Source organism: Narcine bancroftii, chromosome 2, assembly GCF_036971445.1.
Source record: "Narcine bancroftii isolate sNarBan1 chromosome 2, sNarBan1.hap1, whole genome shotgun sequence".
Lineage (NCBI taxonomy): Eukaryota > Metazoa > Chordata > Chondrichthyes > Torpediniformes > Narcinidae > Narcine > Narcine bancroftii.
Window position 1 is genome coordinate 27,539,683 of NC_091470.1, and position 15,510 is coordinate 27,555,192.

The 15,510-nt window shown below is 43.4% G+C and overlaps 1 protein-coding gene across 1 annotated transcript in view; it reads left to right on the plus strand.

The window, feature by feature from the left end:
• Positions 1-7,936: 7,936 nt before the first annotated feature.
• The window catches only part of LOC138753305 (protein phosphatase 1 regulatory subunit 37), a 247,124-nt gene continuing 239,550 nt past the window's right edge, over positions 7,937-15,510 (plus strand). Inside the window, exon 1 of the mRNA XM_069916166.1 lies at positions 7,937-8,149. Coding sequence (XP_069772267.1) covers positions 7,945-8,149 — 205 coding nt within the window. The 5' untranslated portion in view covers positions 7,937-7,944. The remainder of the gene's footprint in view (positions 8,150-15,510) is intronic.

The following is a 15,510-nucleotide window of genomic DNA, read 5'->3' on the forward strand; positions in this document are numbered from 1 at the left end:
CTGGGCGGATTATTCCTAGGAAACAAGTTCCACTCCACTGTGAGGGAAGACGAGTATAAGCTTTATTACCACATACCCAGAATAATCCATTTGGGGATACTCCATACCCCCTTTCCCAAACTCTTTTAAGAACGGGATTTGATTGGTATGGTCCTGTGATGGTGGAAGTGGTACAATTCCAAAACTGAATACTGCTATTAGACAGGGGTAGGCAATTAGTTTTAAAAACAGTGGATAAGAACCAAGTCTGAGGTTTAGGAAACCAAGTGAAAACACCAGGCGAAATGCGAATCCATACAGCCTTGAAGGGACTTTCTCCTACTGGGTATTTGCCGGCTCGTGAGAGACAATAAAAACCAGATGGGACGTTAGAGAGAGACCAGGTTTCTCTTGATCTCGTTCGGTTAGTTGTCCAAATCCGGGAAATCATGGTCAATGAATTGAGGGGTTCTCCCCACCAAGGCCATTGTTCTGACATCCGTGGACCCCCGCAGACCCAACAATTGGTTACATTAAAAGTTCCTGCAATTTTAGTTGCCAGATCTACAAAAAGGTTATCTCCCCCAATTGCATTACCGAAACTTACATGGTTATTTGGATGGACTCGAACTAAGTCCGGCTGTCTTAAAGGGACAGGCAATTTTAAGTGTGGAGTGTAACTTTTCATTGGAACAGTACATTGGTGTATGCAAAACCAGAGTCCATCAGGGCATGGTGGGCTTGAGTCACCTTTCCAACCGTTAAGAGGGAAAGGAGTGGTATTAGGAATCTGTATATAATGACCCATATTATTTCCTTCTTTTTCCACACAAGGGGTATATGGATGTTGGGTGGTATTTTCTGCCCAGCATTTCTCAGGAACTGAGGTATGGGAAATGAAATTACCTTCCTTTCTTCCCCAAATGTGGTCCTGAAACAGGACCACTGTATCTCTGCATTTCTTACATTTCACACCTGATAAAGACATAGGCAAACTAAGAAAAATCAAAGAACATAACAATAACATTGTGAATTAAGTCTTTTTGCGAAATCGTAAGGTAAGAGGTTTTTCTCCAGGAACACAAGTCCAATCTGAGTTCGTATCAGGGTCCTGAGGCGCCTCTACAGGTCCCTTAAATCTGGATGCGTGTGTCCACCCCTTCTCTCTTGTTCGTGCTGCAGCTTCTGTAGTTAAGAGAACTTGGTATGGACCTTCCCACTGGGGCTGGAGTTTTTCAGTCTTCCAGGTCTTGATGAGAATCCAGTCTCCTGGTTCCACTTTGTGTAAAGAAAAGTCTAGAGGCGGTGTTTGTGCCAATAGTCCTCTCTTTCGTAAATCTGTAAGAGAGCGTGACAGTGCCTGTAAATAGTTCCTAACAAATATATCCCCTTCCCCCAAGGTGGGACACCCCTCAACTGTACTCCAGAAGGGAAGCCCAAACATCATTTCATAAGGGGACAGCCCTACATCTTTTCGTGGGGCAGTACGAATTCTCAATAAGGCCAGGGGCAGACACTTTATCCAAGGCATTTTAGTTTCCACCATTAACTTTGTCAATTGGATTTTTAGTGTTCCATTCATACGTTCAACCTTCCCTGAGCTTTGTGGATGCCAAGGGGTATGTAATTTCCAAGAGACCTGTAATGCATTACAAATCAATTGCTGGATTTTTGAAGAAAAATGTGGACCCCTGTCTGAGTCTATAGAATCCATTATACCATATCTGGGAATTATCTGCTCTAGGAGGAGGCGAGCTACTGTAGAGGCTGTAGTATTTATTGTTGGGAAGGCTTCTACCCATCGGGTAAAGTGATCTATTATCACCAACAGATATTTCCATCTTTGAACTTGAGGTAACTCTGTGAAGTCGATCTGGATACGTTGAAAAGGGCGTATGGCTAATGGTTGACCTCCCATGGTCCCTGTCCTCATTATCTTCTTATTAATTTTTGTGCATAGGTAACAATTTTGCACCTCTTGTTGGGCCAAGGTGTAGATTCCCTTACACACATATTCTCGAAGCACTGTGTCACATAAGGCTTGGGTGCCCCAGTGGCTCTGATGATGCAGGTGTTTTAAAATATTGCGAGTTATTTCTTTATTTAGAACCATTCTTCCATCTGGTGTTTTCCATGTTCCATCAGGTAACTGGCTTGCGCCCAGCTGATCCATGTTCTTTTCTTCCTTAGCAGTGAAAATGGGAGCTGTCTTTATGCCTTGCCTTATTGGGATTAAAGTCAGCAAACGGACTTCTTGTTGCATGGCTGCTCTTTTGGCTTCTTCATCAGCCAGTCTGTTTCCAATTGCTGTCGGGTTATCTCCCCTTTGATCGCTTGGTATGTAGACCACTGCTATTTCTTGGGGTAATGTTAAGGCTTCTAAAGTCAGAGTAATCATCTGTTCGTGTACCAATTCCTTTCCTCTTGATGTAATTAGACCACGCTCCTTCCAGATCTTACCAAAGGTATGCACTACCCCGTATGCGTATTTGGAATCTGTGTAAATCGTTCCAATTTTCTTTGCCAGTATTCTGAGGGCTCTCTGCAAGGCATATAGTTCACAGGATTGTGCTGACCAGCTTCCGGGTAGTCTCGTGGATTCTACTACTTTCCAAGTATTTCCTTCTATTATAGCATACCCATTTCTTCTCATTCCGTCAACACATCTGGCGGAGCCGTCAATGTAGAATTCATATCCTTCTCCCAGCGGAGTATCGCAAAGGTCTTCTCGGGTCTTGGTCTGAAGATCTGTCAACTCGACACAGTCATGTTCCACCTCTTTCTCTGTTTCACTGCCGTATAAAAACTGAGCTGGGTTGCAGCTATTAATTTTTGCAAACTGTAAATCTTCTCCAACCATTAAAATGGTTTCATACTTTAATATGCGAGAATCAGTCAGCCATCGATGGGCAGTTTGTGTTAATAAAACACTCACAGAATGGGAGGTGTACACAGTCATCTTTCCTCCAAAAGTAAGTTTACGTGCTTCCTCTACCAACAGAGCAGCAGCCGCTACTCCCTGGATACACGTCGGCCATCCGCGAGACACTGGGTCCATCATTTTGGAAAGGAAAGCCACTGGGTGTCGCTGACCGCCTTTTTCCTGTGTTAAAACTCCCACAGCTGTTCCTTGGTTATGAGTGACAAATAGCTGGAAGGGCTGTTTTAAAGAGGGCAGAGTGAGTACTGGGGCTCGTGTTAGGCGATGTTTCAAGTCCTCGAACCATCCCTCCTCCTCCTGGGTCCATTTCAATGGATAGTCATTTTCATTTGTCAGTTTATCATACATAAACTTCACCAAAGCTGAGTAGTCCTCTATCCATAATCTACAGTATCCTAAGAGTCCCAGGAATTGTCTTATTTCCTTCTTATTACGGGGTAAAGGCATTCTAGTGATTCCCGCAATTCGTTCAGGGGTAATCCGTTTCTGTCCTTTACTTATCTGGTGTCCCAGATATATCACAGTTTTCTCAACAAACTGTAACTTGTTCCTGGACACCCGTAGACCCTTTTTCCCCAGATAATTCAAGAGTCTAATGGTCTCTCCCCTCATTTCTTGTTCCTTGGGTCCTGATAATAGTAAATCATCCACATACTGCATTAGTTGGGAATCATCAGATTGTGGATAGTCCATCAGGATTTGTTCTAGCATTTGTCCAAACAGGTTTGGAGATTCAGTGAACCCTTGGGGCAATACAGTCCACCGAAACTGTCTCCGTCTACCTGTCCATGGATTTTCCCATTCAAACGCAAACATATCTCTACTTTCCTCTTCTAACGGACAAGTCCAGAAGGCATCCTTCAAGTCGATAACACTAAACCACTCATGGTCTGGGGGAATCCGACTCATAATAGTATAGGGATTAGGCACCACTGGGTGGCGGGTCTGAACAATAGCATTCAAACTTCTTAGATCCTGAACTAGGCGATAGGATCCATCTGACTTTTTTACTGGGAGTATAGGGGTGTTATAAGGTGACATGCATTCTTCTAATAGTCCGTCTCGTATTAAAGTCTCAATTACCGGCTGTAGCCCTTTTCTCCCTTCCAAAGAAATAGGATACTGACGTTTCCTTACCGGCTGATGACCTGGTATTAATGTGACATGTAAAGGTGGGATGTCCAGACCTCCTCGATTTCCCTCCTTATACCAGACTCTCTCGTCAATCTGCCGTTCATCCTCTTCCTTTAAAGCGCAGAGGTGGACTCGCACTTCTCCGTCCACAGGGAGAGCACCCAAACCTAGGAGAGCCTGTAAGTCCCTTCCTAGGAGGTTAAATCCAGCCGAAGGTAATAACAAGAGGTCTTGTACCCCTTCTCTTTCTTCCAGTTTCACTGTTACTTGGGGAATTATTGATACCATTCTGGGAGCCCCTTCTATCCCAGAAATTGTCAAATTACTTTTTATAGGCTCAGTTCCGATTGGCACAGTTATTACACTACTTCGTTCCGCTCCTGTGTCCACCATAAACACCACCTCTTCTCCCTTGGGACCAATTTTTAGTTTTACCAGGGGTTCCCTCTTATATTTGGTCCCTAACATTTGGAACCCCTGACACCCCTAATCTTCTTCCATAAGTTCGAGGGCACGCAATTCCCTCTTGTATCGGGGGCATTCCCTCTTAAAGTGTCCTTCCTCATTGCAGTAATAGCACTTAACGAACCTCCGGGGTCTTCCCTCTCTTGGATATTTTGGATTGTTTAGAGGAAGGTTTTGTTTTCTTTCCCCTCTGGATTCAGCATTCATCTGTCGGATAGTCTGTACCATAACCTTTGTCGCCTTCTTTTGATCTTCTTCTTCTCTCTGCACATATACTTTTTGTGCCTTTTTTAACAGTTCACTTAGGGGTTTTTCACTCCAGTCCTCCTCCTTTTCTAGTTTCTTTCTAATGTCTTGCCATGATTTGGAAACAAATTCAATTCGAATAAGCTGTTCACCCATTGGTGTACTAGGGTCCACACCAGCATACTGTTGGACATTCTTTCTCACCCTCTCCAAAAAATCAGTAGGGGACTCGTCTTTCCCCTGGTGGTTCCCAAATGCCTTGGTAAAATTGTGACCCTTTGGCACAGCCTCCCGTATCCCTTTAATTGTCCATTCTCTATATTGTCTCATACTTGCCAATCCCTCGGGTGTTCGTTTGTCCCACCTGGGTTCATTTAAGGGATATTTTTGTTCATGGGGTCTAGGGTCCCCAGGTTGTTCATATTCCCACATGAGGAGGGCAGCCCGTCGAATCATCTGCCTCTCCTGGGGTGAAAATAATGTTCCCATTATTGCCTGCATCTCTTCCCACGTATATGTGTTTGGTCCCAAGAATTGGTCAAGCTGTTCAGCCAGTCCTATAGGATCTTCCAATAACTTTTTCATTTCTTTCTTAAATCCCCGCACCTCTGTACTAGTTAGGGGAACATTCACATATCCCGTTCCCCCTCCCGGTCCTCCCATAGGAACTTCTCTCAGGGGATTTAGGTTTATTGAAAACTTTGATGGTCCTGGACCAGTCTGGGATCTTGTCCAGGGTCGGTTTACCGGTGGAAGTTTAGGGTCCGACTCCCTTAATTCATCCTTTTTTTCCCGGCCCCCTTCGGGGCAATCAGATTCATCACCTTTCCCCTCCGGTAATAAGCTTTCCTCGGGCGCAGTAGGCACCGGGCGAATATAAGGAGGGGGAAGGTTGTCCAGAGGTTCCCATTTCTTTTCTCCTGCTACCCTCAATTTAAAACATTCTGTTAAGGATCCTGGCCAGGGAACCCAACAAAATGCATATGCTGACTCTTCTTGATTCACCTTTGGTCTCGAATTTACATATATGTTTAATGCTTGTCTAACCCAATCCTCATCAGATCCAAATTTCGGCCACCAGACCGAGGAACCTTTAATAGGTTGTTTTGACCAAAGGAGACAATATTGGACCATCTTTTTCTTGTTTTTGTCCCGATATCTTTTACTATCCCAATTTTCAAACATTCTCCCCAAAGGGCTGTCAAGGGGTACTCCCAGGAATTGTCCTGAATTTTCAGACGAGCCCTTAGATTTTGATCCTCCCATTTTCCCACCTAGATCTGTTTATCGTTGCTGAGGACCCTCTCGTTCTGGACCCTACTCCCTTCCTCTCAGACGCCTCGTCGGAGGTGCTGTCCCTCCTTCGGTTACCGCTGAGGTTTTCCTGGGGTTGACCCCTCTCTTCTCGGCACTTCGTCGGAGGTGCTGTCCCTCCTTCGGTTACCGCCGAGGTTTCCCTGGGGTCTATCCTAGAGTCCCGCGACAGGGTCCTCACACCACGACAAAAGATCTATACTTAATCTATTCCGTTAGGTTTTTATCCAAACAGGTGTATCCCGTTACACCTGTTACCCAATCCCCACACCACAATCGTAAGTCGTCACTTACCAGTGTCTTCCCGGGGATTGAACCGTCACCCTTCTCCTCTCCGTCTTGTCGTGTCACCCTGTCCGGATACCACTCGCTCAAGCCGCCCGAAGCGACGAGCAAGGGACTAGGAGCCGCTGAACTCAGCGGGGTGCACCGCCTCCAATGTCCCCCTTCTCGCCTCCCCTCACGGCCAGAGTGTAGATCCCGGACGAGCCCCCATTTGTCAGAAATAAAACTTCTCACACATGAGTCTCTTTAAAACTGATGACACGACAAGCTTTATTTACAAGTCTGCAGAGTTGGACTCAACTGGTTTCTCACCAGTTAAGCCCCGATACATACAGTGCATTGATTTTTATACCCTTATTATTTGCCCTTCCCCTTCTTATTAATACTGTTTTAATTGGTTAGTATTACAAAAACATTCTAAGTATAACTGCATTATTAATTATCACGTTCGTTACGTACGCTGTGAACTCTACATTCACTAAATTCTATTTCTCACACTTCTTATCAATCCTTTGTCTCCTGCATGTCTCTCACTATGACCATGAAAAGATAGGTTTAAAAAAACATATTCAGCAGATCCTTCTGTCCTTGACTGCTAGTAAACTCTCTGTCCGTTCTGGCTTCCCTGTTTATGATTAATCATCACATTTTAATTTAAGTCTTTTTAACCTAAACTCTCTATATAACAGGTACCATATTAGAACTCTACCCAGTCGTGAAAAAGGAGCCTTTTCAGCAGACTCTTCTTCTGTCCAGCCTTTTCTCAGACTTGTCCCCTGCTAACTACCTTCTCTCTCCTCTTCCCTGCCCCTCCTGATGTTCCAGGCACTGTTATTTTTTGTTTGGTTTCAGTTTGCTAATGTTACAATTTCCAGGCTTTACAAAAAACACATGGCCCCAACTCTCTACAAATGTTTCAGTTTCTGGGATGTGCTTGCACATGTTGCTAAAGCCCAGAACCTTCTGCTTGCACCAGCCCTCGGAACTTTGCAAGGCATTGTTCTGCCTGTAAAATGCATACAACCTAACTGCTAACCTAATTCTAATCCCTTTTATAAGCATATATTTAATGAACCCATTGCGTCACAGTCACATGTGCTGTTTTCCTGCCTAATGGCACTGTAGGGCACTACCAGTTACCACAAAGACTAGGCAGAGGGAACAATGGGCTTTAATGTATAGAAGTACCTTGCTGGCCTGGATCCCAGGATAGGAATGGTGGGAAGGGAGAGGTTGCTCAACCTTTATGGCCCAGGACCATGGGGTAGGAGTCATAGGGTATGTCATCAGTGGGTGGGCCAGCTCCATATATACAGTAGTCAATCATAACTATGTTCAATGGAAGAGACGCATCACCGCAGGCACCTTATCCAAATCTTGAGAATTTTGGAAGATCGTCTATTTCATGCCACTTCTATTGAGACCTTTGGATAAATTTCCACAAAATAAAGGAGGGATTCTGTACCTTCAAAAGGAAGTAGAATCACTTGCTTTAGAGGGATGTTAAATTATTTAACAGCAGTAAGGATATCATGTGGATAGTTCTGTGAAACTCGAGAATACAGCCTGTGAACAACAAAATGAGCACAACAGAGAATGTCTACACTGGAGCGCTGCAAGCCCCTGCACCTTTTAACAGTATAGGTGTCAAGGTTGACAGCTATGGACAGCAGGAGATAAGTCCAAATAGTAGGTGGAAAATTAAATCAAAAAAACGAGTTTCTTTCCCTTTGGAGGAGCAGATAGTCTCAGGGTCAGCAGAGCCCTGGAATCCATGGAAAGCTGGTAAGTGCAGCTCATTATCAATCGAAGTTTAAACATTCTTTCCTAAAACAGTCCTGATTATAGAAAAAGGAAATGTAATCCTCAACAACTTGCATTTTGCTAGTATATGTTATGTACCTGAGACACTTCGAAAGATCATCATTTTAAAATTGTTAACCATTCAGAATGGTTTATTGAATTCAGATTCTAGCTCTTCATGTCCAACTGGAGAAGCGAATGCAAGCTAACATTCTAGTGTAGTACTGAAGAAGTCCTGCACTGCTGAAGATGTTACCCAATGGTCGAGATGTTGAACCCCTAACTCGGGCGCCCTCTAAGATCCCATGACTTCTTGTAATGTACAGCCTTCTTCTTGCAAACCTGTCTGTATCTGGAAACTTGCTGGGCATAAATGATATCCACAACCAAAGACCAAGAGCACTAATTATCTGAGAAGCAGTTTCAGAGGGTGACCATGGAAAGTTTTATGCAATTGAACATTCTTTACCGATATTAGAAATGTATTCAAGAAAATAACGATTTTTTTTAAATGAAGCTTAAATCAACACTCCAAATTGCAAAAAATGTTGAAATCAAGACCCAGTCCAGTGTTTGTTCAATCTGAAATGTTAAACAGTTAATTAATTGAAAATTCATTATTTTCTTTTGTTTTAATTTTCAATTTTTTGAATTTTACAAAAAAAAGTTCAGTTCAATAAATGAAAAAATATATTTAAAAACCTGTAGCAATGTTAATTTAATACACTCATCAGTTTGATTGCTTTGGACATTTGGGATAGAACAGCTATTGTGATTACTTATCAGATAACATTTGAGAATTATACACCAAACACAAGTCAGAAAAAATAATATATAGTCATTCAGAAATGACATAATTACATTTCTGTTAAGTAACCTCTGTCACTAATGTTTAGCTTTTGGTTTTATGGTTGGTTTCATGCAAAAAATTATCACCTGCTTCAGAAACAACTAAATATTTCCTGCCAATAAATGACCTTTCTAAGCCTATGAGTTATTTGCCCTGATAAGAGTCTGAAGTGCAGCTTCTTTAATATTATCCTCAATTAATATGCTAGTATTTTAGATTAAATATATACCTTGGGGACCCATGCTATTTACTGTTGTACAATGGATAGCCAATTCAATATATTACAACCAACATCTAAGCCTCCTAATTGTAGTCAGCTTGCCCATCTCAGACAACACTGTAATTAGTTGTTCAATAGTTATTCAAGCCCATGGCATATGTACTAATTGTTTTGTAGCAGTCACCATAAGAGTTTGAGTTGGAATGCTTAGCTATCCCTGTCAACTCCAAAATCTCTGTCTCATCATGCAAACAACAAAGGACAGCTGTGGCAGGGCCTAAATGATGTCATCAGTGGGCGGGCCAGCTCCATATATACAGTAGTCAATCATAACTATGTTCAATGGAGGAGACACATCACCGCAGGCACCTTACCCAAATCTTGAGAATTTTGGAAGATCGTCTATTTCATGCCACTTCTATTGAGACCTTTGGATGAATTTCCACAAAATAAAGGAGGGATTCTGTACCTTCAAAAGGAAGTAGAATCACTTGCTTTAGAGGGATGTTAAATTATTTAACAGTAGTAAGGATATCATGTGGATAGTTCTGTGAAACTCGAGAATACAGTGCAGTAGGAGACAGCAAAGCTTAACTTCTAGATGAGCTCAATGCCTTCCATGCCTGATTTAATTTGACCACCGGTACAAGGAAGAACCCCTGTGTACCCCCACGTTCCATGATGATCCTCTAGTGTCAGTGTCCGAGATGAAGTGCAGGCTGCCTTCTGGAGAATGAATCCAAGGAAAGCATCCAGTCCGGATGGAATACCTGGCCAACCAACTGGCTAGTGTATTCATGGATATCTTCATTCTCTTACTCTAACAGGGCATGGTACTCACCTGTTTCAAACAGGTTTCAATTGTACCAGAACCCAGGAGGAGTGATGTAACCTGCCTGAATGGGACTCACACCCACCATGATGAAATGTTTTGAGATGCTGGTGTTGATGCGTATCAGAGTGAGACACGAAAGTTTGCAGATGCTGCGATTGTAATAAAAACATACCAAAATGCTGAAGGAACTCAGCCGATCTTTTCAGCGTCCATAGGAGACTAAGATTGTAATAAAAACATACCAAAATGCTGCTGGAGGAACTCAGCCGATCTTTTCAGCGTCCATAGGAGACTAAGATTGTAATGAAAACATACCAAAATGCTGGAGGAACTCAGGCAGTCTTTTCAGCGTCCATAGGAGACTAAAATTGTAATGAAAACATGCCAAAATGCTGGAGGAACTCAGCCGGTCTTTTCAGCGTCCATAGGAGACAAAGATTGTAATGAAAACATACCAAAATGCTGGAGGAACTCAGCCGGTCTTTTCAGCGACCATAGGAGACAAAGATTGTAATAAAAACATACCAAAATGCTGGAGGAATTCAGCCGGTCTTTTCAGTGACCATAGGAGACAAAGATTGTAATAAAAACATACCAAAATGCTGGAGGAACTCAGCCGGTCTTTTCAGTGACCATAGGACAAATATTTTAATAAAAACATACCAAAATGCTGGAGGAATTCAGCCGGTCTTTTCAGCGACCATAGGAGACAAAGATTGTAATAAAAACATACCAAAATGCTGGAGGAACTCAGCCGATCTTGTCAGTATCCATAGGAGACTAAGATATATCACGATTTTTCGGGCCCGAGCCCTTCTTCAAGGAATGAGCAGAATGAGCCAGAAGCAGAAAGTCTCAGAATTAAGACAAAATTTGTGGGGGAGGGAAATCCAGACCAGCAAAAGGTGTTAATTGGATATGATAAGGGACGAAGTAAGAATTTATCATGTTTATGAGAAAGGAGACGGAAGGGAGAGACAGAGGAAGAAGTGATGGGGGGGGGGGGGGGGTGGACGGTGGGTGCGGCTTTAACAAAAGCCTGAGAAGTCAATATTAATGTCATCTGGTTGGAGGTTTCCTGGACGGAAGGTGAGGTGTTGTTCCTCCGATTTGCAGGTGATCTCAGTCTAGGCATTGCATGGATAGACATGTCAACAAGGGAATGGGATGGGGAACTGAAATAAGTGGCCACTAAGAGATTCACACTATTGCGGTGGACAGAGGTGAGGTGCTCAACAAAGCGATCTCCCTGTCTGCGTCCAGTCTGATGTAGGGGATGTACCATAGGAGATGCTCCACTTGCTCCCACACTTCCTCCTTCAGTATCATTAGAACCTTCTGTGACTCCCTTGTCCACTCCTCATGCCCCACAAATCTTCCCCTTGTGAGAACAGCAGATATTCCACTTGTGCCCACACCTCCTCCCTCACCATCATTCGGGACCCCAAACAGTCCTTCCAACATTTCACTTGTGAATCTGCAGGGGTCATCTACTGCATCCAGTGCTCTCGCTGTGGTTCCTCTACATTGGAGAGACTGGGTGCAGATTGGGAGATCACTTTGTTGAGCACCTCACCTCTGTCCACTGCAATAGTGTGGATCTCCCAGTGGCCACCCATTTCAATTCCCCATCCCATTCCCTTGTTGACATGTCCATCTGTAGTCTCACGTACTGCCAGACTGCAATCACCTGTAAATTGGAGGAACAACACCTCATCTTCCACTGGGCACCCGCCAACCAGATGACCTTAATATCAACTTCTCTAGTTTTCGTTAAATGTCCCCTCCCCCCCCCCCCCACTTCTTCCTCCACCACCTTCCCGCAGCTCTGTCTCTCCCTTAGATCTCCCTTCACACAAACATGATAAATTCTTACCTTCTCCCTTATCATATACAATTAACGCCTTTTGTTGGTCTGGAGTCCTTCCCCAGCCGGCACTGTCTGAATTCTGAGACTTCCTGAGACTTCCTGTTTCTTGCTCATTCTGCTTCTTCCTGGGTGAAGGGCTTAGCCCTGAAATGTCAGCAATATATCTTTGTCTCTAAGGATGCTGAGAAAACCGGCTGTTCCTCCAGCATTTCGGTGGTTTTTTATTTGAAGCATATCAGCTCTTGTCTGAGCAGTGACATGGATCTGTTCCAATTTGCTGACCTCAGCAACAGATGTAGCTGGAGTGTTCTCTGGCATTTTCAATCCTTCATTGCTGCAAGTCAAAGGTTTCCACCTGCTTTAAAAGGACATTAATCATACCAGTGGCCAAGAAGAGAAGAATGAGCTGCATCAATGACTATCACTCAGTACCACTCACATCTACTGTGATGCAATACTTTGAGAGGTTGGTCAAAGCCAGAATTAGTTTGTACCCAAGTAAAGGTCTGGCCCCACTGCAATTTGCCTATTGCCACAGTCATTCCACAGCAGTTGCAATCTCACTGGCTCTCCACTCGGCCCTAGATCACCTAGACAACAGCAGCATGTACAGGAGGCTGCTTTTCATCGATTACAGCCCAGCTTTCAAACCATCAACCCCTGAAGTATTGGTCAGCAAGCTTCAAATCGTGGGCCTGCACCTTCCCCTGCAACTGGATCCTTGACTTCCTCATCAGAAGATCACAATCTCTGAGAATTGGTTGAAAAACATCTCCTCATTGATGATCAGCATAGATGCGCCTCAAAGATGCATGCTTAGCCCACTGCTCTACCCACTCTAGACCCATTGACTGTGTCGCTAAGCACAATTCAAATGTCAACTACATCTTTGCCATTGACACCACAGTCATCAGGAGAACCTTGTACTCAATGTCACCAAAACTAAAAATCTGATTATTGACTTAAGGAAGGGAAAGCCAGAGGTATACAATCCAGTGATCATTGGGAGATCAAAGGTTGACAAGGTGAGAAAATTTAAGTTCTTGGGAGTCACTATCTCAGAGCAAATTTTCTGGACTCAACACACTAATGGCATCATGAAGAAAGCACGTCAGTGCCTTTACTTCTTCAGGAGTTTGCGTAGGTTTGGTATGAGATCAGAAACCCTTGTAAATTTCTACAAATGTATAGTGGAAAGTTTACTGACCGGCTGCATCACAGTCTGGTATGGAGACGCCAATACCCCCAAGTGGAAAGCTCTGCAAAAGGTAATGGACACAGCCAGGACATCACAGATGCACACTCCCCATCACCATCAAGAACATCTACATGAAGCATTGCTGTTGGAAAGCAGCAGTAATCATCCTGGGTCTACACCACCCAGCACATGCTCTGTTCTCACAGCTACCACCAGGAAAGAGGCATAGTTGCCAAAGGACTCGCATCAGGTTCAGAAACAGCTGCTACCACTCCACTGTCAGACTCCTCAACAACAAACTCAATCTGAAACTTGTGTAAGGACTCTTACTTTTGCACTTTATTCATTTATTTTCTCTTGGTATTACACAGTCAGTTTGTTTACATTTCTTTATTTGTTTACACGTACATGAATCTTCTTGAGTACAGTGTTTTGCACTATCTAATAAGTGGTAATTCGGCCTCACCTGCAGGAAAAAAAAGAATCTCATGATTATAGGTGATGCTGTAGCATCTGCTATGGCAGTGCTATGGAATCAAGAGATGAAGGTGAACCAGTAACTGACTTTATTGTTTGAATTCCTCACGCTGCGTGCAGGGAAACACCTGCTTCCGGTGACGTGGGTGCTGGTTTCCGGAAGTGACATCAGCGTGCTGTGGCATCACTCCCTGACTGGTGATGCGCCACCTGGAAGTGGCGATGTCCCCTGGGCAAAACGTGTCATTAACCGTGGGTTTCTCCTCAGGGGTGAAGGGGAGCCATGCCATTTTGAGTCGGCCGACTGGAGTGGTGATTCGGCCTGTCTAACCGCACGGTTGCTCGGCCTGCTACAATGCCATATTTGTAATCTGACAATAAATCGGAATTTTGAGAATTACAGACAGCAATGAGTAGTCGTACAGGAGAACAACCGTGCACTCAACATTAACAAAACTAAGGAAGTAATTGTGGACATCAGGATGGGGAAACCAGGAGAATACCAACCAGTCCTCCTCGGGGGGAGCGGGGGGGATCAGCAGTGGAAGGTATAAAAAAACTTCAACCTCCTGAGTCTCAACATCTTTGAAGATCTACTGGGGTCTTCATGTTGATGCAATCATGATGAAGGCCCACCAGTGACTATACTTTGTTAGGTATTTGAGGGCATTTGATATGTCACCAAAAACTCTTGCAAATACCATAGAGAACATTCTGAATAGTTGCATCACTTTCTGGTATGGAGGTGCCAATGCACAGGATAGGAAAATGCTGCAGAGTTGTGAACTCGAATAGTGACATCAAGGCCAACAGTCTTCACTAAATTTCGGACATCGAAAAGAGGTGGTGTTTTAAGAAGGCAGCCTTTAGCTTCGAGTACCCTCACCTGCCAGGACGTGCCCTCTTCTGACTGCTATCAGGAAGGTGGCACAGGAGCCTGAAGAAACTCACTCCATGATACAAAAACAGCTTCTTCCCCTCTGCCATCAGATTTCTGAATGGACAATGAACCTCAATTCTTCTCTTCCTTTTCCACTAATTTCTTTAAAATGTAATTTTGAGCAATTTGTGCACCAATAACGTTGCCGCAAAACAATAAATTTCACGACACATGTTTGTGACAATAAATTCTCATTATGATTCTGAAAATATCTTAAACAAATCTTTCCAGAACCTTACCCATTTGTGTGTTGAAAATCTGTATTGTGTGTTACTGCCAATAATGTTCAAGAGAAGCTAACCTACGACATGAGATAAAGACATTCAGCAGGGAAGCCTAAACTACTTGAGGACCTGAGGGGATTTTCAGATATTCTGGGAAGTAGAATGGGGTGGGGGAGGGGGGGGATAGGCTATTTGAGAAGAAGGGGTAGTGCATGAAATGAAACACCACCGAAGCTCAAAGAGATATTTCAAATATAGGAATGGTTACAGAACTGAAACCTAGAGTTCAGACAGAAGAGTGCATTCTTCTTTTAAAACAAACATTCAATTTCATATTTTTTGTTAGAAATCTAGACCCAAAAATTTCCATTGAGAACCCAGGACTTTTACACAAAATATTCGCTTCTATCACTGACTGTGAGGAATTTTCCAGCTCCTGCACAAGTCTGAGCAAACGTGGAAGTCCAGAATTCACGCAGCTGTGATTGTCGCTGTGTCCTCGAGATGATCTTATCATGATGGGCTTTACATTTCCACACATTCCAGCTGTTCATTGAATTTGTCCCATGTCAGACCTGACACAGGCTGAGAGATTCCATTCATATTAATGGAGAAGAATAGTGCAAGGCAGAGAAGGATGTGAGAGGTAATTTGATTTTTAAAAAATGTCATTGTGTCGATTTAAATATATTTCAATGGTTTACGATTTTTCCAGTATTTTGTTTTATT